Source organism: Diceros bicornis, chromosome 24 (genome assembly GCF_020826845.1).
Source record: "Diceros bicornis minor isolate mBicDic1 chromosome 24, mDicBic1.mat.cur, whole genome shotgun sequence".
Taxonomy (NCBI): domain Eukaryota; kingdom Metazoa; phylum Chordata; class Mammalia; order Perissodactyla; family Rhinocerotidae; genus Diceros; species Diceros bicornis.
The window spans coordinates 9,237,759-9,261,037 of record NC_080763.1 but is presented as its reverse complement, the minus strand read 5'-3'; the positions used below and the strand labels follow the sequence as shown (position 1 = coordinate 9,261,037).

The following is a 23,279-nucleotide window of genomic DNA, read 5'->3' as shown; positions in this document are numbered from 1 at the left end:
CCCAAAGCTCCATTAGATAGTTGTATGTCACAGTTGCACATCCTTCTAGTTGCTGTATGTGGGACGCGGCCTCAGCATGGTCAGAGAAGCGGTGCGTCAGTGCGCACCGGGGATCCGAACCCAGGCCGCCAGCAGCAGAGCGTGCGCGCTTAACTTCTAAGCCACGGGGGCCGGCCCGAGAGACACTAATCTTAATACTTAATATTTTGAATTATTTCCACAAGTGATGTGGCAAAATACAATTAAATGTCAGAACATTTGAGATTTTTTGTAGTTAAGCTTTTTATTGTTTTTCTTTACAGGAATAATGTGAAGATGTCTTCAACCAAACTACCTATAAACAGAAGGCCTGTTATATAAATTATGTTCTATTTTTATAATAGATCAAAATACTGTATTGGTGAAAATAAATAGATAAAAAACAACATACTTATTTCCACGTTTGCTCTCAGACCGCACAAGTATGTTTGTCCATACAATTCATTATACTTGAAAAACAAGTTGGAACATAAGGGGCATGCACAATTATGCCAATGCTAAAGATTTCAGCTTACACTTGTTAAAGTTTTTAATAAAAATGGGAACACCACATTGCTAGGTACACAGAAACATGATTTTGCACTAAAGAATAACTAAATTGTTGCAAGAGGCAAGTGCTTCCTAATAGGCTTCTAGTGTAATTTAATAGTGCTCTAAGTGTGTAGTGTATTATACTATGTAACAGAGTAGTATGGTATTTTGTACTTTTCAAGTCCAACGTCAAGTCAATTACGTCAAAAAAAAAAAAAAAAACAACCAAAAACATTAGATATATTGACAATCTTATTCCCATGTATGAGAGAAGAGTACTAATACATTTTTTATTTCTTTACTTTTTTATTAAGAACACTTCTTAGGTTTTTTTGGCATTTTATATTTAGTGTCCATTGGCTCCTTCTGAGAGTATCCGTGATGGTTCAGTAAATTTTGCTGTGAACAAGTAAAAAAGGGCTGGTGTGGGTACCAAAGCCAGAAGGGGTAAATCTTGCTCGAGTTTATCCACTCTGGAGATGGAGATTATTCCATAGGCATGAAGTAACCAGTGGCTGAAGAGAACAATGAGTCTTTTCTTTCTCACCAGAAGATCATAGCAGTTCTATATAATTTTATAAAAGAAAGAAAAGAGAAATACAGATTATCAGGCTGAATCCGCTAGATAATTTATTACATTTTAATTTAATATGTATTATTTGTTTTCACACAAAATCATAACCTCAGAATCATAGAATGTTTGAGCTAAAAGGGACCTAAGAAATCACCCAGTCTAGCCACTACCCTTTACAGATGAGGAAACTGAGGCTTCCTACAGTCATATAAGCACTCAGGAAGCACCAAGACAGGCGCCCATGTCTCTAAAGTGCTGGTCTACACCACCATTCAACCATGGAAACACTGTGGTTTCTTCTGAGAGATATGAACTAGAAGGGGAACTCCACATTACGTGCCTTCTTCCTGCCCTGATCCACAGCAGCTGAGTCTATAGGTGAGAAGGAGGTACATACACTCAACTTCCTTAACGTCTAGCATTCCTGGAGTCTGCTGCCTGGATAATTAAAAGGGAGCAGAAATGACACGTGACTACTCTGATTTCCTCTTAATCTTTAATATAGCTCTATAATATGCAGAAACTGGAAGGACCAAATTATTATAAAAGTAATATCTAAATGTGCTAGTAAGCACACTAAAATGTAATTTGCAATTGGTTACCAACTTTCTCTTATTGAATGGCTCATCAACTCACTAGGGCTTGCCTGTCTTTCCCGGACTCAGGCCCCTCTTCCTGATTCACACACAGAATGCTGACTGAAGCACATGGACGTTTTATATGGGAGAGATGCCCAGCAGCAGAGAAACAAACATGTTTCAAGCTAATTTAACTTTCCATAGTACTTATGGATTATAAACGAAAATTCAAAAACTTCATTTTATTCAAATATCCAATCCTTTCTCCCCTCAAAGACCTCCCTAGAGTTGATAAAGTGCCCAAACTAATTTGCTTATCTTCTTTAACCAATCATATTGCAATGCAGATTAAAGACTACAAAGGAGAAATGGGGGTAGGATACAAATAGAAACATTTGAATAATCACCATAAAAAGATTCTGTCTAGTTCCTTTACTATTAGTGTGATTTCTAGGTGGGTTTTTTTCCCTTTCACTCTTTCACTAATGTAACAGAAAAAGGAGCCCCACGGGCAGCCGCTCTGAAATAGCTGACAACTGACTTTCTCTGGGTTGAACTGTATCATGTTAGGAATTATGAGGAAGCACACACACCCGCCGTAGCGGGCAGACGACAGTGCACAGGCAGTATATTAGCAACACAGAGAGAGAGCCTCAAAGTAAAGACTTCTTTCTAACTGTGGCCTTCCACTGAAATACTAAAAAATTAGAGGCACAAAAAGGATATCTCAAAACACAGAACTAATGTGACTGTTAGTTATTTTCAAATCAGCAAAATATTACAGATATTAGAGGGCAAAAGTAAACATCCATAATCAAGAATATAAAATGGGGGACAAAACAGAGAAGGGTATGGAATGTACAATATAATTATTGGTGACTGTTAGTGTTGCCACTGTAAAATAAGTGTAAAATTAGTTCTGTTTACAATAAAGCATTTTTATGTTTCCCTCAAAATAGTGTTAAGTTTCAATAATTAATATATTTTCTATGTGGGTAAATTATGTGAAATGATTTTTTTCCCCAACATGCTGGATAGTGGAGCCTGATGACTGTGCTAATTTCCCAATCAAATATAGTCCAGTATACAACCTTTCACACACGAAGGAGCTAAAAGCTACTGAGTCACATCATTTAGCCAAGGATTACTAAAACAGTTCGTTGTACCACATATCAGATGTACTATTCTCCTATTCAATTGTCAAATCTATAAAAATATCTTTAACAAAGGAAAAAAGATTTCCTACCTCTATTTCAGAAGCCGACATGTATACAGCCAAAGTAACCAAAGATAATACTAATATAATATACGGGAAGGCATAATCTGAAAGACAAGCATTGGTATGATGTTGAAAATTAAACAAATTTTCTGAATAAACCATCAAAAAAATTCAAACAGTGTAATTCTCCCTGTAGTCAAAAACTTTCTCAACCAGTCCAGCAAGAGGTGTAAGCCCTAATGCCCTAAGGCAGTGTCAGCCAACTTTGTCTGTAAGGGGCCAGAACGTTAAGTGTTTTCGGCTTTGGGGGCCATGTGGGCTCTGTCTCAATGGCCCAGCTCCACAGCCGTAGTGGACAGCAGCCAGACAACACAGCAACGAGTGGGTGTGGCTGTGTCTCAATAAAACTCACTTTGTAAGTTTATAAATTATAACTTATTAGAACAATAAAATTCAAATTTCATATAATTTTCACACATCAAGAAATACTACTCTTGATTTTTTTCTCAACGATTTAAAAATGTAAAACTATCCTTGGCCCAGCTGTGAAGACCCCTGCCTTAAGGCATCTACTGATGTAAAGAATTAACTGCTCCCCATGCATCTAGAATGATACTAGTCATGTACCAAACTTGGGAGAATTGAGAAAATAATTACTCAGTTTTCTGTGTTTTGGGGTCCAGATGAGGAACTTCGGTTAAGAAAGGCTGTATATAAGAGTAATTCAGCTTTAATTATTCTTGAGAAAAGTTCATATACCAATAAACCTCAAAGATAAATGGATCATTCAGTGCTCTTAATGTCAAAATACTAGACATTTCTACTTCAAATATAGTACAGTAATAATACCTTAAGCAAAATTTTTTCTTACAAAATGCCATCTTTCTCTTAAATGTTTTAAAGTTATAGCACACTAAAACAAATGGACAAATTGAGAAAAATATCCTGAATTATTTTTCATACAATTATTTTAAAACAATTAACTTCAGTTTATGAAACTACTAATCATTCTACACTGCAGTGGAGCCCATCTGGAACCATTTCAAATGTTAAGTCAAGATGAGGCAGCCAGAAACTCTGAATTATTGATGTAGACCTGATTCCAACTTACTAAATAACTGAATGACTTGTTTGACATTTAGAACCTTTTATTTCCTAGACAGTGATTAGGTCCCTATCCAGTCATTCAAAAAAATTCCATTGAACCTATAAATGGCTAAACAGTGTTGCTAATGATACACATTTAAGACTTGGTAGTAAAAAGCCATCTAAGGTAAAAGGAAGCAGAGGAAGTTTCTAATCAGGCCCAGACTTGCCGAGATTAGAGGCAGTTCTGGGCTCAGGGCAGGATTAGAGTAGTTCTTACTCTAGGGTCTAAAACGATTTGAGATTTTGAGCAACCAGGTCTGGGGGTTGGGCCTAGGAATCTGCATTTTAGTTCCCCTGGTGGTACAGATGCAGATCACACTTAAAAACAGACAGGTGAAAGTCTGTCAGTGACATCTTTCTACTAACTGTCAGTGTCTCTCCCTGGGCCCTGGTGTCCTAAGCCACCAGAAGCCTCCTGCTGCTCTACTTTGCTCAGACTTGCCATATTCCCTTGTTATGGACCAATGTTTGTGTCTCTCAAAATTCCTATGTTGAAATCCTAATGCCCAATGTGACGGTATTAGGAGGTGGGGCCTTTGGGAGGTGATTAGGTCATGAGGGTGGAGCCCTCGTGAATGGGATTAGTGCCCTTATAAAAGAGACCCCAGAGAGCTCCCTCCCCTTCCGCCATGTGAGGACACTGAAAGAAGACAGCATCAATGAACGAAGAAACGGGTGCTCACCAGACACCAAATCTGCTGGCACCTTCTCCTGGACTTCTCAGTCCCCAGAACTGTGAGAAATAAGTGTCTGTTGTTTGTAAGCCACCTAGTCTATGGTACTCTGTTATAGCAGCCTGAACAGACCACGGCACCCACAAACGAAAAATCATCTACTCTCTTTTTTTTCAACATCATAAAATTATGAGTTGGTATGATGCCCTCTGTGACTAATCTCAGCAGACTGCATAAGTTTCTATTTATTGCAAATGAATAATAACTCCTCGATCCTCCCTATGAATATGTTTTGAGTAGAGGGTTGCTGACAAAGTGATCTAATGACATTCAGTTTGGGAAAAGGCATTTTTCAATACAGACAGCTACAATATAGAAAGCAACACTGTCTGGCAGTCTCCTTTGGTTAACTTTCCAAACTTTCCCCCGCTTTTCACAGCTTTTTCCCTTTCCTCCATTTCCTAACCAAGAGGTTCTATACAACAGCACCATCTGCAGTCTAGGACACAGGGATTTGAGGGCTGACAATTCTTAAATCTTTCCAGCCTAGTCAGCTCTCCCCCTCCAGACTAGTATAAATAACTACCTGTATTCTTCTGAATATTCCATTAATACCTAAAACTGAATTCACTTCTCTTCACCAACCTACTGGCTTCTTCTAATATTCACTTAGTTTAGTTAACTCTGTCTTTGAAATGGCTCTTCATTCCCAGTGTTTCTCTGCTTTAGGTCAGACAGGCTTGGCTTACTGCAAGCAACTCTTAACTGATCCCCCAGGTTCTCTGCCCTACCAAGACGTCTTCCACATGCTACCAAGTTACCTTTCTAAAACACAAATCTAGCCATGTCACTCCTCTGCCTAAAATCCTTTTAAGAGTAGGTCTCTATTCCCTAGAGCAAGAATAGCAACCTCAAATGCCTACAGAGGCCAGCCAGGCAAATAACTGAAGTGGGCCAAATCTAAGAAAATAGGGAATGGTAGGAGCTGGAAGAGACTATAGATTTTCAAACCCCATACAGGCCAAATGAAACAACACATCTGCAAAACAGAATATGAGGGCTAGCAGACCCCTGACTAGTCTCCAGTGTCCTCCTCCCTTGGCCTCAGCCTCAGCTCCACTCTTACTCTGAACCAAATTAATTATCAAGCTACATTACTTGCATGATGATGCCCAGGCTTGCCCAGTTCCTGTAGGCCAGAAGGCTCATCCTCTGTACCTGGTGGGCTCCATATAAAAGATGGTATGCAACATCCTTGCAATGTTCAATGTCACATATTCCAATAAGGACCACACTACATTCTCTCAGCTATTTACAGTTCTCCTAGGAGTATGTGAGCCCTTTAACAACAACTTTTTCTAATTCTTCTTTTTTTTTTTTTTTTTTGTGAGCAAGATCAGTCCTCAGCTAACATCCATGCCAATCTTCCTCTTTTTGCTGAGGAAGACCGGCCCTGAGCTAACATCTATTGCCAATCCTCCTTTTTTTTTTTCCTTTTTCTCCCCAAAGCCCCAGTAGATAGACGTATGTCATAGTTGCACAGCCTTCTAGTTGCTGTATGTGGGACGCCGCCTCAGCATGGCCGGACAAGCAGTGCATCGGTGTGCGCCCAGGATCCAAACCCAGGCCGCCAGTAGCAGAGCGCGCGCACTCAACCACTAAGCCATGAGGCTGGCACCTCTAATTCTTCTTTTGAATCAGTTTAGTCTAAATTGTTGCTGAATAAATGAATGAATGGATATATTAAAATAAAGAATATATTGAGGATTTTTTTACTGTGTCTAAAAGGTTTTCAGAAAGGAACTTAGAAAACTAAGACCTAACTTAATGGTAAACAGTATATATTATCAAGAGTAATTTCCATAGATTATACGCAAAAACCAGTTTTTGTTTTTAATTTATACTCAGATTTTTAAAATCTTCCTATTTAGGTTATAAGCTTCAAATACAAGTTATTCTGTGAATAGAAATCAGTTTTGATTAGCTACCACTGATTTCTTGAGAATTTCTACTCCCTTGCAAGAAACTCATGATTTTTTTCATGAGATTATGTTTTAGCAAAAATATATATTATGGTTTATTTTCAAGGATTTAAAAAAACCTATTTTAAAGAAAAAGCTCCAAAATTATATTCAGAGGAAATATCGTTTATCACATAATAAGTATATTTCATTGACTTTATCCATCAAACTTACATAAAAGGCCTCCACCAACTGCCTGAAGCACAGTTAAAATTGGGAAGAAGTAAAGTGCAGCATAAATACTTTTAAATCGATCAGACTTCCCTAACCCACAGGCAATCTTCTTTACCAGAAGAGGTCGGAGCAGCATCATTAACACCAAGCAGAATGCATAATAGATAAATACGATGGTGTATCTGTAAAATAAAATAAGAAATTATAACATCAAGAATGTTTTACTCCTGTTCAACATAGTACTGGAGGTTTTGGCCAGAGCAATTAGGCAAGAAAAAGGAATAAAAGGAATCCAAATAGGTAACGAAGAAGTGAAACTCTCACTATTTGCAGATGACATGATTGTATATATAGAAAACCCTAAAGAATCTGTTGGAAAACTGTTAGAAACAATCAACAACTACAGCAAAGTTGCAGGGTACAAAATCAATCTACAAAAATCAGTTGCATTTCTATATGCTAATAATGAACTAACAGAAAGAGAGCTCAAAAAGATAATACCATTTACAATTGCATCAAAAAGAATAAAATACCTAGGAATAAATCTTACCAAGGAGGTGAAGGACCTATACAATGAGAACTACAAGACATTATTGAGGGAAATCTACGATGACATAAAGAAATGGAAAGATATCCCATGCACGTGGATTGGAAGAATAAACATAGTTAAAATGTCTATATTACCTAAAGCAATCTACAGATTCAATGCAATCCCAATCAGAATCCCAATGACATTCTTCACAGAAATAGAAAAAAGAATACTAAAATTTATATGGGGCAACAAAAGACCCCGAATAGCTAAAGAAATCCTAAAGAAAAAGAACAAAGCAGGAGGCATCACAATTCCTGACTTCAAAACATACTACAAAGCAATAGTAATCAAAACAGCATGGTACTGGTACAAAAACAGACACACAGATCAATGGAACAGAATTGAAAGCCCAGAAATAAAACCACACATATACGGACAGCTAATTTTCGACAAAGGTGCTAAGGACATGCAATGGAGAAAGGAAAGTCTCTTCAACAAATGGTGTTGGGAAAACTGGACATCCACATGCAAAAGAATGAAAGTGGACCATGTGCTATCGCCATTCACAAAAATTAACTCAAAATGGATCAAAGACCTGAAGGTGAGACCTGAAACTATAAAACTCATAGAAGAAAATATAGGCAACACACTATTTGACATTGGGTTTAAAGGAATCTTTTCGGATGACATGCCTACCCAGACTAGGGAAACTAAAGAAAAAATAAACAAGTGGGACTTTATCAGACTAAAGAGCTTTTATAAGACAAATGAAACCAGAATCAAGATGAACAACCAACCAACCAGCTGGGAGAGAATATTTGCAAAACATACATCTGACAAGGGGTTGATCTCCATAATATATAAAGAACTCACACAATTGAACAACAAAAAAACAAACAACCCGATCAAAAACTGGGCAGAGGAAATGAACAGACACTTCTCCAAGGAAGATATACAGATGGCCAATAGGCACATGAAAAGATGCTCAACATCACTAATCATCAGGGAAATGCAAATCAAAACAACACTAAGATACCACCTCACGCCCGTTAGAATGGCTATAATCACCAAGACAAAAAACAACAAATGTTGGAGAGGATGTGGAGAAACAGGAACCCTCATACACAGCTGGTGGGAATGCAAATTGGTGCAGCCTCTATGGAAAACGGTATGGAGATTCCTCAAAGAATTAAAAATAGAGATGCCCTATGATCCAGCCATCCCACTACTGGGAATCTATCCAACGCACCTGAAATCAACAATCCAAAGAGGCTTATGCACCCCTATGTTCATTGCAGCATTATTCGCCATAGCCAAGAAGTGGAAGCAACCTAAGTGTCCCTCGACTGACGATTGGATTAAGAAAATGTGGTATATATATACAATGGAATACTACTCAGCCATAAAAAAAGACAAAATCGTCCCATTTGCAACAACATGGATGGGCCTGGAGCGTATTATGTTAAGTGAAATAAGCCAGAAAGAGAAAGACAAACACTGTATGATCTCACTCATATGTGGAATATAAACCAACACATGGACAGAGAAAACTGGACTGTGGTTACCCGGGAAGTGGGGGTGGGGGGTGGGCACAAGGGGTGAAGGGAGTCATATATGGGGTGATGGACAAACAAAAATGTACAACCCAAAATTTCACAATGTTAGAAACCATTAAAATAGCAATAAAAATCAAAAAAAAAAAAAAGAATGTTTTAAAATATCTTTTTATCATTGATCATTTTTAAATCAAAGATCCTAAAAAAAAGGTTTAAAAAGTATATTAAGTCTACCCATTAAAGATTCAGATTGGTGGAGGGTTGCCCAAAAACACTCTCAAACAGTGCTGGAAAGTGTATGCTGGTTCCTTTCTGGTAGGCAGCTTGGAAATGTGTATCGAAAATCCTAAAAATTTTTACACCCTTTGATCCAGCAATTTGACTTGTTGAAATTTATCAAAGGGAAACAATCAGGGATACATTTAAAAAACTTTACAAACAAGGATTTTTACTGAATCAGATAATAAAGTAAAAAGAGGAGGAAAATAAATATTCAATGATAGGAAATTGGTTAAATTTTAGAGTACATTCATGCTGGAATACTATGCAGCCACTAAAAATCTAAATATGAAAGAAAAGTTAAGGACAAAAGTGACTGTGCCTAATATTAAGTGACAAGAGTAGGTTACAAAATAGCATGTGTGTAGTATAAGCATAATATCATTTAAAAATACATACATACATATAGAAATGAAACTGGAAAGACAACATTTTTAGCAGTGGTCATCTCAAGGAATGGAATTACAGATTATTTTATTTTTGTGTGTTTTTTCTATGTTTTTCAAATGTCCTATAATGTAACTTTTATAATCAGAAAAAAGTTGTAAAACTGTAGTTTCTAGCTCTTTATTTCGAATGATGGGATTTCTATGCACGTAGTTCTAACCTCCTTTTCATGAGGATTTTCAGATCATTTTTACTATCTTACTACTCAGACCCTCTCCCTATGCAGGGAGAGTCACAGGAGGCACATGACCACCACCACCACACACCCCCTCTCCATGCAGCATGATAGTGCACCCCTGTGCCCGTGATGCTCTGAGGTCCAGTCCTGCACTGTGATGCATTACCGCATGTCTGACCTCTTGGATGATGAGGTTTTTTTGTCTTGTTAGGCTACCCCCTGCCAACATCAAAACAAAATAAAATCTGTCTATTCCTGCAACTTGTAGCTCCTTAAGAGCTCCACAAGATGATTATTTTGATCAGAAGGAAACCATCATTTGTTACCTCTCCTATGAACTAGGAAACTAATCTCTGGAAGCAGATACCTGTGTCCCACCCCTGCTCCACCAGAAGACCTCATCTTCCACCTCCTCCACTTTCATCCATGCCCTCTACACATGCGGATAGGATAAATCTGATGAGCTAAAGCTAACTCTTGTTACAACAGTAATTACCGCTCATTTTCAATAGCTCATCAAGTTTTAGTAATGTGAACATTATTTTTTGCAGTAAGCTTCTAATGACAGTAAGCTTGCATGTTCTTCCATGTCTCATCTAATTAATTTCCCCTCAAAACTATAATTATCAGTAGAGTATCCTGATATTTCTCAGTTTGTAAGGAACTAGGCTATATACACCAATACAGAAAATAGCCTCCTAGTGAATGTAATAGTGTTCCAAAGGTTTCTGGTAATTTTGTGTCATTACTTTTTGATGACTCAGAAAAGAGAAAATTACGACTTTTGGTAGTTCTACAGCTTTCTGAAATGTTTAGCCCCAGTCTGGCCATATATTTAAGTTTAAATGGTTACATAAAGTAAATAATATGTATAAACCCAATGCTAGTACTATAAAATCTCATAATTTTCAAAAACCATTGTTTTGTATAATTAAAACAAGGCAGACAGGCCATTCCACAATGACTATTGTTAAAGCTGCTGAGAAAAAATATCTACTTAATTGAAATGGTGAAGAGATGGAAAATGTGCTCATCAGTGAAACTGTGTCATGATTCTGACTGACTGAGCGTGCAGTGACAGATTCTGAGGCTCTGCCCACCTCGGCAGGAGAAGGTGCTGTAATGAAGCACAAGTGGCTGCTACGGCTGTGGCGAGAGCTGTAACAAGGGCTGGGGGCACCTATTTGCCATCTCTGTTCTAATCTTAGATCTTTTGATTCTCCTACTATAGGCTTTACAGATATTATTAAAAATGCTATAAATGTGACCAGCAGTAAATGAGTCTGATTTTGTTTTAAGTCAGATGATTATATATCTTATTTAAATATGATATCTGATTCACTCATTAAGCTCTCTAAATAGGACCAGGTTAAGTTCTGCAAGTCCCCAGGACATGTGTGACAAGAGAATAACGGAAGTTGAGGGTTACAGCTCTATGAAATCGACAAAGAAGACATTATCAGTCTCTTATATACAGTCTTAAATTATATGTGTATATAATATATGGAGAGAAACAGAGACAGTATATATATATATGGAATAAATAATTTGCAGGACTTAAAGGTGGGCAAGTGGAAAAGATTTTCATACCACCATATCTAGATCTTATTTTTTGAAAATTACCTTTTTGCACGTGTGGTTTTGACAATTCGTACTATTAAGGCCAGCCCAGGTGGTCTAGTGGTTAAGATTCAGTGCTCTCACCATTGCAGCCTGGGTTCATTTCCTAGTCAACGGAACCACATCACCATCTGTTGCTTGTCATACTGTGGTGGCTGCGTGTTCTGCGATGCTGAAAGCTACACCACCAGTATTTCAAATACGAGCAAGGTCACCCATCCTGGACAGGTTTCAGCAGAGCTTCCAGACTAAGAGGAGGAAGAAAGACCTGGCCACCCACTTCTGAAAAAACTGGCTGTGAAAACCCTATGAACAGCAGCAGAGCACTGTCTGATAGAGCCCTGGAGGGTAAGAGGAGAGGATGGTGCAAAAAGACTGGGCAAGGTCCTCTCTGCTGTACACAGGGTCACCAGGAGTCGGAATCAACTCCACGGTACTAACAACAAACTATTAAAAACTTGCACAAAAAAGACTATTTTGTTGAGCATATTATACAATGGTAACTTGCTACAACTATGAGAATGTAAATACTAGACTTTTTCTATTATACTTTTACTGAGGAAAAACATCAAAATGAACACCAACAATTCACCAAAATTCTAAAAATGAAATATTCTGGGATAATATTATATAGAATCTTATGAATTTGTTATTTTTAAAACAAAACACTCTGATCGAAATTACAAACATTTATTGGGGGAAAAAAACAAACAAGAAAGAACATTAACCCACACACTCTAATAATGCCAGCTACTGAGTGCTCCCTACATGTGAGGCATGGCCCATGGTATCTGATCTGTGTGGATTTATCCTCATCATCACCTTATAAGGGATCATTATTCCCATTTTTACCAATGTGAAAACCAAGGTTACAAGAGGCTCTTAATGTGCTCAAGTTAACACAGAAGCTGGCAGACCTGGGATTCAAACTAGAGTCTGTTTTCAGCTCCAAAGCCCATGCTCTTTCCTATATGTCAGATATTGCTTCTCTGCTGCATATGAAAAAGGTTATCCTTATAACTCCCTTTTTAAGAAACATACACGGCTTATTTTAGAAGTGTTTATACAGACTTCAACACAACCCCAAAAATACTTTCACTTCTATTAAACTAAGATGTATTTCTATTTCCTCCTATCAGACTATGTATCCCTTAAGAGAAGAAAATCATTTCTGTATATCTCCCCCAGTGCCTAGAAGCCATTTTACAATGCTCGACCTGTTGAAATGAATGAAATCTATAATCATCATTTTTTTTAAAAATGATCTTAAGTCTAAATACTTACAGCGGGTAGACAGCTTCGTGAGTGCAGTGCACAGTGGTGACGTAATCTGGACTGGGGTTGTAAAGCATCGTGTACCAATCCGAGAGCATCAGCACTCGACAGGAACGGATGTAAAGCACACCAACTGGGTCACTCACAAGTAAGGTGACAATGGCTGCCACGCTGCATTCAAATAATGCGGTGATGTGCTGGAAAAGCGCACTGGAACTAGCAAAACGCAAGAAGCATGATTACCAGAACGTTTTCAGTATTTAAATGCCTTTTCATAAAACCTGTGTATGTTTCAAGATATGAATTCTAAAAAGAAATTTTAACTGAAACATCCTGAAACTAAAAAATCTTCTAAATAGGTAAGAAAAGCCAAACAAATATGAAAACTACTCACAAAGAGTTTAATCTTGTTTACTAAAAAGGAATAAATACTCGTCCCAGTATTGTCTAAATGTACAGAAGAGCAGAAATTAGATCTAACTTGATCTTTAGTATCTTGCCAAATTATTAAAACTTTCTTAAAAGTTATCTACACATCATTTTAAATTGTCTTAAATATAAAAAGTACATAAAAGATTATATGCAATATGTTAGTCATAAAATATAATAAACATTGTAAGCCCATTATCAAACCCAATAACTAGAACATTGTTAACTTATGTCTACCTCTCTTCCTCCCCATTCCACACTCCTGTCTCTCCCTTAGAGGTAACCATTATATTAGTCTTTACCACTTTTTCTAAAGTCTTTATTCCAGTTGTGTTTACGCTTCAAAACCACTTTGTTTAGTTTTGCTTGTTTTTGAACACTATAAAGTGCCATTACACTAACATAAGTCTTCCAAGATTTTTTTTCCATTCAAAATTACATGTCCAAGATTCATCCATGGTGTTGCTTATAGCTGAGGTTCAGTCATTTTCACTACTGTATAATATTCCACTGTGTGACCATTCCATTGTTTATCCATTCTGCTTTGTTACTTAATTATGGTGCAAAGGTCTTCCTCTTAGTTTTTTTGTTGAGTTTTCATTTTCTTTGCGATGTCTTTTAATGAAGTGATGTTCTATATTTTAATAAAGTTGGCTTTATCAAATTTTTTATTTCTCGTAAGCAGTTTTAGTGTTTTAAGAAATCCTTCCTCACTCAAAGATAAGGAAAACATTGTCCTACATTTTCTAAGTTTTAAGGTTATACTTTTCACATTGAAATCTTTAACTCACCTAGAATAGATTTCTGTGTAAAATATAAAGTATTTATATAAATATAAATAAAGATGTAACTTTAGATCTTCCCATTTGGATAGCCAGTTGTCCCAAGAGCAGCATTTTATTAAATAGTTACTCCTCTCCCTGCCATGCCACTTCTGCCATATAAAGTTTCATACATGACTAGTCTGTTTTTAGATTCTCTATTTTCTTTCTGGGGTCCATTTACCCCTGAGACAAGAGAATATGACAATAATTCTTGATATTACATACATTCTTCTACTTCTTCAGTGGTCTTGGCCATTCTTTTTTTTTTTTTTTGTGAGGAAGATCAACCCTGAGCTAACATCCCTGCTAATCCTCCTCTTTTTGCTGAGGAAGACCGGCTCTGAGCTAACATCTATTGCCAATCCTCCTCCTTTTTTTTTCCCCCCCAAAGCCCCAGTAGATAGTTGTATGTCATAGCTGCACATCCTTCTAGTTGCTGTATGTGGGACGCGGCCTCAGCATGGCCGGAGAAGCGGTGCATCAGTGCGCGCCCGGGATCTGAACCCGGGCTGCCAGCAGCGGAGCGCGCGCACTTAACCGCTAAGCCACAGGGCCGGCACGGTCTTGGCCATTCTTGGGCCTTCACACTTCCATATAAATTTTAGAATTAGCTTCTCGAGTTCCATTATATAAATCCAATGTAGCTTAGCTACCCTGGTCTTAGCTACCTCACTGTACTTATGGTACTGTAAATGGAAAATAGGAAGGTAATTGATTTCGTGTATTTATCTTATGGCCCACCTCTTTACTAAACTCTCTTATTATTTCTAACATCTAGAGATGCTTTTGAGTTTTCTATTTGAACAATGTTTCAGTTATCTATTATTACAGCAAACTACACCAAAACTTAGTGGCTTGAAACCACCACCACTTATTATTTCTCACTGTTTTGCATTCTGACTGGGCTCGCTGGGCAGTCCTTTCTGCTCCACATGATGGTGAATTGGGATGTACGCATCTAGAAGCTCAACTGGGCTGCAGTGTCCAGAATGACTAACTCACATGGCTGGAGAAAGTGCTGGCCGGCTGCTGACTGGAGCACCACGTGGCCTCTCTTGTCCTTGCTGTTCTGCAGTTTAATTATAATGTGTATAGGTGTGAATTTCCTTTTATTTATTCCTCTTGGGATGTGTTTTGCTTCCCAGGAAGCAATGAATCTATTTTTCATTATTTCTGTAAAACCTGAAGCTAGTACCTATTTAAATACTGGCTCTCCATTTTCTCTATTTTTTCAGAGACTCTGATTAGCTACTACGGGCAGAGTTAACAAAACCTTTCCCTCGTACACAACAATCTGACCTTCAGTTAACTCTCTAGCTCTGTTCCTCTGGAAGCCTGATAAGGGTGGAATGTCAACTTTGTTGCTAGGTAACACTGCTTATGATACAAATGATCCCTCAATTGGTAAATTGCACCTGGGGACTATAAACCAACTATAACTACCTAATTGGCTTTCTGGAGTTCAGTGATTGGCATGTCCCATGCAGGACCCTGGAAGCTATACTTAGAGACTTGCTACAGAGAGACTGGCTCCTTTGGGGTATAAGACTTCAGCCTGGATGACTCCCACACCCACTCAATGTAGATCTCATCTCCATGCACCTGAGCTGAACTGCTTCAAAAGCTACTGCTGACAAGGAATGCACACGCTGCCCTGCTGGCAAGCCGTGTTCCTTCTGAGTAGACTGGCGCTCAGTATGATGTAGGGTAGTCTTGTGAGTGTGAACGTTTAATGAACCTAGGAGCATTTCCAGTAGGTATTATAGATCATATTAGCTTCTCATTCTATGCTCCATGTCTCAACATATTTTGTAGCTTCCATCTCCTTTTCTCCCAGGGCTGCATTCTGTTATATCTTTATGTATATTTTTTCTAACTCACTAATTCTGTCTTCAACTGTTTACCTGACTGACCTACCATTTTTTGATTTTGGCAAGTATAAATTTTCATTTCTAGAAGGTCCTTTTTTCCCCCATCAAATCTGTTTGTTCATTCCTAATAATCTTTTGTTGACTGGAGATCTTTGTGACTGCATCCTTTATTTCTTTAAGCATTACATATATATATACACATACATATAAGCTAGCACTTATATATTCTGTAGCTGAAAGTCCATTATCTGTAGTCCTTTGGGAGCATAAACATATTTATTGTTTGTTGTGCCTACCAACTCTCAGTCATAGTGCTTACGTTATTTGATAATCACGGATTATGAGATCCTCAACAGATCTCAAGGAGCAAGAGTCTCAAAGGCCTTGAGAATGGGGAAGCTTTACAGCAAAGAGGATTTGCTGCTTTTGCCACAGCCATGGCCACACTACCTTGGGCTTCAGCCCCTTGAGGGTCTAGGCTTAGCACTGGCTGCCCAAGATTTGGGATCCAGATAGCACTGCTGCCGTCAGCAACTAACCTCAGCAACCCTGCCATCCGACTGCCTGCATTGTCACTCCGACCCCAGCTCAGGGCATGTTGGTCTGTTCTCTGAAGGAGAACAGTCCCTGAAGATCTCCTCTATCTCCAGTGAGACCAGCAATGTCTTAAATAGTATGTCTTTCCCAGACTTTAGTTATTTCGTGCAGGAGAGTCCCCTGGAGCTCCTAATTAGCCTATATTGTTGGAAAAAGAGCTCCTGCCCTCTTACACAGATGAACACACTGAATACGTAAATAAACATTTACATTTCATATTATATAATCCAATCTTTTGTTTCCTTATAGAATTCATACTTTTAGAGGCAAAATCCCAACCTTATCATTTCTTGCCATCACTTTAGTAACCTTCTTACTGGTCTCTTCTTCTCATCATGACCCCTTCAATCCAGCTGCAGTCAACCACACGATCTTTACAAACGAAACCTGATTTTTTTTTTTTTTTAAAGATTTATTTATTTATTTTTTTCCCCCCAAAGCCCCAGTAGATAGTTGTAGTCATAGCTGCACATCCTTCTAGTTGCTGCATGTGGGACGCAGCCTCAGCATGGCCGGAGAAGTGGTGCGTCGGTGCGCACCCGGGATCCAAACCCGGGCCGCCAGCAGCGGAGTGTGTGCACTTAACCGCTAAGCCACGGGGCGGGCCCCAAAACCTGATTCTGACAATCCCCTTATTGAAGTTGTTCAGGGAGTCCCCTCTGCCTTTCAGGAGAAGCACCCCTCGCCAGAATGACCATCCACCTCCTGGCCACACTCAATCACTGCGTTTCCTCACACCTCCACACATCTGGGCGTACTTCACGCTCTGCCTCAAAACACAAGGCCCTACCTGGCCAACATCAGGACCAGCTCGGGGGTCATCCCCAGGTCTCATGAATATTTCCTAAGACTCTTCCAGCCCCAGATCTCTCTATATCCGGCCTCATTCAATCCCTGTTTCTCACACCACGCTCGGCTCTCATTTCTTCATTATCCTGGGCTTTTTTTTTACCTCTATACTTTCGCACATCTTATCCTGCTGTCTGATAGACTCTTTCTTCAATTCCTCTATCAAAAACTACTCATATTTCAAAGTCCAGTTTAAAGTCAGTTTTTTCTCTGTGACACTGCCCTATTGTGAGGAGGCAAAATTAACTTCGTTCTTCTTCATGCCAGCATGAAAACTCTGCACATACCTCTCTTGTAGAACCTCACATATATTGTGATGGTTTGTCTATCTCATCCATAGGACTGTGAGCATCTATATTTTAATCATCTCTAAATCCCACAACCTCCCACAACGTGCACCTGGCACACTGCAAACATCCCTAAAAATTGATGAATGAATGCATTTGAAAAGTTATAAATTATATAAAAACAAATCGTATGCAATTTCTGCCTATCTCTGCCCTGGCCTTAAAGAAAAACAAATACTAAACTCTGGGGAAAGCAAGGGTGCCTTTAAGAACAGTTATGATTAGTGTCTAGCCCGTGCATTCTCAATGGGCATATCACTCCCAAAGGGGCATGAATTGGTTCTTGGGGATAAAATAATGTTACAGTTTTTATACAGAGAGCACATATATACACACACCAGATAAACAGTATATCTGTGATATTAAAATTTCATAGGGGTAGGAGGAATTAGGGAAAAAAGGTATCTAGAAAGGCTCTTTAAGGAGCTGACAATGAAAAAAAGGTTGAGAAACAGTGGTCTAGCCTCAAACGGCTAGACTTCTTTCTTGATTACAAGTGCAACATCTCAGGAAAATGCGAGAGATGGCCCTTGTGTTCCTTCCTACCAATTTTCTAGGCAAAACGTGATCATGCAAACTCCTTCCTTTTAAACCTACCTCCTTACCCGCCTGAGCACTGGTCACTCCTCTGCTCTACCCTCAAACCAAGCTCTACCCTGTGCTCCAAGACTCTCCCTCAAAACATACCCGATGTTTTAATTCCAGCGCATCTGGTGAGGGAAATCCCTGCACCCCCACCTTTTCTCTACTTTGAGCTGAGAAGTTCCAACCAATTAACTGAGCAATTATTCTATTTTAGCTTTAAATTGATCACATCTCCTTTCTTGTTCTCATCTCTCATCCTTCTATAACAGAAATTAAAAGCAAGATGAGAGCTGCTTTTTAAAAACTCTCTTTACAGATTCTTCTGAAAAATAATGAATGCTTTTCCAATGTAAATAACCACCCTGGATTTATTAGGTAGGATCCAGAAAACTGCTGATTCTATTTCCATGTGAGCATCCTTTCCACTTCCATTCCACTACTGGAGTCTGGCCATCACTACTTCTTCAACAACAGCCTTCTAACGTGTCTCACCTCTACTCCACCCTCCACAGCGTATCCTCCTAAAATACATATCCAGTGATGCTACGTCTCTAAACCAAAACCATCACCAATAAATCATTCACTCTGCGAAGAGCACGTGAGCATCTACTACGTGCCAGCTGCCGTGGCGGTCTCTGGGGAGTCCACAGAGAACAAGGACAGAGACGGACAGCCACCCACCTCATGGAGCTCAAAGCAGGGGGGAGGGGGGGGTTCCTTATCAAAAACCTTCCCGTTCTGGCCTCAAGCCACCTTCTCCACTCTCCTTTTGTCTCCTTTCTTTCCTCTGCAATCTGCCTTGGACCACCCCAGACCACTTCCTTCTTTTTTTTTTTTTTTGTGAGGAGATCAGCCCTGAGCTAACATCTGCCAATCCTCCTCTTTTTTTGCTGAGGAAGACTGGCCCTGGGCTAACATCCGTGCCCATCTTCCTCCACTTTATATGAGACGCCGCCACAGCATGGCTTGCCCAGCAGTGCGTCAGTGCGCGCCCGGGATCCGAACCGGCAAACCCTGGGCCACCACAGCGGAGCACACACTTAACCGCTTGCGCCACTGGGCCAGCCCCCCAGACCACTTCCATTTCTATCCACCACAGCGCCCACATTTCCTACTTCCCTGCCATTGTTCCCATGCTGTTTCCTCTGCCTAAAATGTTCTTTTTTTCGAAGTCTTTCAGATCCCACCATGCACAATTTATCTGTTCTATTCTTTGTGACTCCATGGCATTTTGTCTATGCTGCTTTTACACACTTTTTGTTTACACACTTTTAAGACTAATTTATATTATAATTGGTTGTGTATACACTTGTCTTTTGTACAAGATTATGACTATAAATGACGTTAGTGATTTTTCTATCTCCTTCCCTGATCTTCTAAACATAAAACACAGGGCTCAATGAACGTCTGTTGACTTGATGTGTTAATATAAGTTTTCATAATTAGGTTGCAGCTATATCACTGTAACTACATTATACTAAATTACCAGTATTAAATTAAATCACAAAGTATTTGTTCTAGAACAATAAAGTTTGTAATCATAACCAATTCTTTGTAGAAAACCAATAAAGATTATAATTGAGAAATAAAAAAATATATTCTTTCAAGATCATTCAGAATAAAACAAAGGACACTTCCTTTAATAATTACTGAGGCATGCCCTCTTATTAAGTTTTCTTGCCACAGTCAAAAGTAATCAGAGTACAAAGAAAAAACAGGTTTACCACTGTTAAAACAACAGAAGAAGTATAATTACCTGATAAGGTCTTCTAAATAATAATTATTCCAACATCAGTGTATCCAGAAACATTCATAAAAAGTGCTAACCTCTTTTTCCCTGAGTACCATTCGATGAAGAACCAATGCAAAACAAGAGGAAGCATGGCCATGAATCCAAGATAGAGCCAGTCGTAAAGCTCTGGAGACTCTGTGCAAGGCTGACAGTATTTCTGTGCATTTGTTCTCTGTCCTCTTGGACACACCTACAATATATAAGAACAATATTTTATGTACAGATACTATTTTAGAATATTAACACCCCCAAAAAATCATTCTCTAAGACATCTCATTTCAGTTCAAACACCTGTTTACATGTGTATCTTGTAGAAATAAAAAAGAGAAAGCATAAGTAAAATAAAAAGAAATCTACACTGCATTTGCTATATCTGTATAATGCTCTAAAGGATTCCTTTTACTGTTACTGAAATAGTTGACTAACACTAAATGAAAAACCTAGTTATTAACACCATATAAAAATAATTGCAGAGAAATGTTCTAGAGTTATAATGTTAACTTACTGTCCAAGTCACTGTACTATATTATTAAAAAGTAATTAGAAATTACTATAAAATGATAACATGTTTTTAAAAATACTTAACTGTGACTGTCAAAAACTATATTATAGACAATGAATATGAAAACACAAAGATTTTACTAATACCTCCATATTCTTTAATAAATTGAGCATATTGAAGAAAAGAGATATTATACATGTGCAAATATTTCAAAAGCAAAAACATCTGACAAATGAAATAACATACAGATCTTAAGACTTACCCCACATTCTCCATATATTTCCGTTGAGCCATTTTTAAATAACAGGGTCTTCCCACAATAAAGTCCAAGGCATGCTGGTTGAATATCGACAGCTTTTTAAAAACAAATGCCAGTACAGTAACATCTTTTGTGATTATAAAAAATAATACAATAACAGCTGAAACACTTGTCAGAAATATCTCAACAGTTTCAATTAAAAAAAATATCTATTAGACAAAAGTCTTAAGGTATTTAAATTTTTCCCTTTACACGGGGCACTGCAGAAAATTATACTGGAACCTTGTTGTTAATACTGTTTCTTATGATCAGGGTCCTCAAGCAGCAGAGCAGGATCTATCCGCAGGACTCAAAGCCTGACCTGGTACGTCTCCAATGGCTCCAGCCAGCCACTCCCCTTGATTAGATGCTCTACACTTTTGAATTTCCATTGTGGATTTTTTTTTTTTGAGGTGAGGAAGACTGGCCCTGAGCTAACACCTGTGCCAATCTTCCTCTGCTTTGTATATGGGACACCACCACAGCATGGCTTGATGAGCAGTGTGTAGGTCCACACCTGGGATCTGAACCCACAAACCCCAGGCCGCCAAAGCGGAACGTGATGAACTTAACCACTACATCACTGGGCCCCGAATTTCCATTGTTTTTTAATTAGAAGACTAATAGAGGAGTGCCACCTTTTATTTTGCCCAGTCAGGACATCAAGTGTACACGCACACGCACACACAATCTATCATCATCTTCGTTCATAATAGAACACATTTTAATACCAGAAAGGACATAACTTCAGAATAAAGGGCAGGCCTTTAAAGTAAATAAAATCAACTTTATAAGAAGCTTATTACATTGTCCTAACTCTTTTCATTTTTGTAGAGGACAGGTGAAAATTTCACCAAGGCTGTCACTGGGCTTCTGACCAATATCTTAGAATCAACCCCCTGATCTCAAAGCTTGGGGAAAATAAAAAGCAGCTCTAGTTCACCAAAAAACTCCAGGCCTGCAAACTGTCTCTGACCTCATCAACAGGGAGAAGCTATTGAAGGAATTTTTTCCATTGGCGACACCTGATTCCGTTCATGCGCTGATTCATTCATTCAATAAACATGCATTAAGTGTCAGACTGCACTGGTTAGGGACTGCTCAAGATCCACAGAAGAACAGGACAGAGTCCCTGCCCTCAAAGAACCTACAGCCTCGTGTGCAATAAACTCAAAACAACTGCGGTCAGATGTGAATTAACATGGGAAATTATGCTTTTTATGACTATTTTTGAACAATCGTTTCCCAAATTCTTTATGAATTCACAATCTAAAGACTGCCTGGTCCACAATGTCCTTTCTCCTTTCAAATTCAAGTAGATTTTTGATTCCTTTCTCCTTGTGTTGCTGAGAAAAAATAGAAACAGCACTGACCAAAATGCCTCAAGTTTAATATTTTCACTTTTATCAAATTTCTGACTTTTTTTTTTAAATCCATGGGCTTCTTTACCTTATTCCGCACTTATTTTTAAACCAATTGAAATCACAATGTTCTAAACTAACAGATGGAAATGAACAGTTTCAGATGTTTTGAGAAGCTTCTTCTACAGGGACTTTGTATCTAGTAGATGCTTAATGAATACATTTGAATGTAAATAATCTAAAGTTTCTCAAAATCCAAGGCCTGAACACCAGTCCCTCTGAAACCAACAGCTTATCCTCGACCCAACAAAACTCTGGCTCCCAGTGTCGCCTCACTCTCCCCTTTCATTTCTTTTAGTAAACGAAGGCTAAAATTTTCACATGTACTTTTTGGCAACCGTGTTGCTTTGTGAAGGGCGCTATAAACTTACGTTTAGAGGCTGAGACAGGAGACAACAGTTATGAAGCAAATAGCTTCTGCTTCCTCTACTGTTTTTCTGCACTTACTAACACCCGCGCTTTCAATTTTGAAGTCACCCCTCATGAATGTTAAACAAAAGGACTGAAACAAAGGGACTGAAGTCACATTTCGGACTTAACAACAACAAAGGCCTGGCCCTTTCCGCAGCACGCCCCCCTCTGCAGCCTGTCAGGAGCCGAGAACACCCGGATCCCGGGAGGAGTGCGGGCCGGGCCGAGGGCGGCAGGGAGCACCGGGAGAGGATGCGCCGCTACCCGGAGGCCGCCCGCAGGGGCCGAACCCCCCTCCCCCCCCCCCCGCCGGCAGCGTCGGAAAAAGCAGGGACTAAGACAAACGCCTCCCGAGGCCTCCGCGACCACTCACCCATTGGCCGCTTGCGGGTTTCCCTGGAGAAGCTCCCGGATCAGCCGACCCGGCCGCAGCGCCCGGACATCCGGGCCACAGCCCTGGGCGGCTCCGCCCCCTGGTAACCCGGGCGACGGTCCCGAAGCCACGCC

At 39.1% G+C, this 23,279-nt stretch overlaps 2 protein-coding genes across 4 annotated transcripts in view; one reads left to right on the top strand and one right to left on the bottom strand.

The window, feature by feature from the left end:
* CCDC175 (coiled-coil domain containing 175) overlaps positions 1 to 569 on the top strand; it is a 68,176-nt gene extending 67,607 nt beyond the window's left edge. Inside the window, exon 21 of the mRNA XM_058567974.1 lies at positions 303 to 569. The gene's annotated coding sequence lies outside the window, so the exon portion shown is untranslated. The remainder of the gene's footprint in view (positions 1 to 302) is intronic.
* JKAMP (JNK1/MAPK8 associated membrane protein) lies at positions 513 to 23,232 on the bottom strand. Of its 3 annotated transcripts, none has more exons than XM_058567034.1 (7): positions 23,146 to 23,232; positions 20,905 to 20,996; positions 20,176 to 20,330; positions 12,856 to 13,062; positions 6,960 to 7,141; positions 2,969 to 3,045; positions 513 to 1,135 (listed from the first exon to the last, which is right to left on the bottom strand). In XM_058567034.1, the coding sequence occupies exons 1-7, from the start codon at positions 23,147 to 23,149 to the stop codon at positions 917 to 919; spliced, it is 936 nt and encodes a 311-aa protein (XP_058423017.1). In that variant the 5' UTR covers positions 23,150 to 23,232; the 3' UTR covers positions 513 to 916. The 3 variants fall into 3 exon arrangements, with proteins under 3 accessions (XP_058423017.1, XP_058423019.1, XP_058423020.1); XM_058567036.1 differs by having other exon boundaries at positions 20,905 to 20,978; positions 23,146 to 23,230; XM_058567037.1 differs by lacking the exon at positions 20,905 to 20,996 and having other exon boundaries at positions 23,146 to 23,208.
* Positions 23,233 to 23,279: the final 47 nt, after the last annotated feature.

Excerpts from the sequence above, each read along its gene's own strand:
- JKAMP (XM_058567034.1), bottom strand. Across the intron at positions 20,331-20,904 it reads AAATATATGGAGAATGTGGG|GTGTGTCCAAGAGGACAGAG; the intron begins GTAAGTCTTAAG and ends TATATATTGTAG. Across the intron at positions 7,142-12,855 it reads CACGAAGCTGTCTACCCGCT|ATACACCATCGTATTTATCT; the intron begins GTAAGTATTTAG and ends TTTATTTTACAG.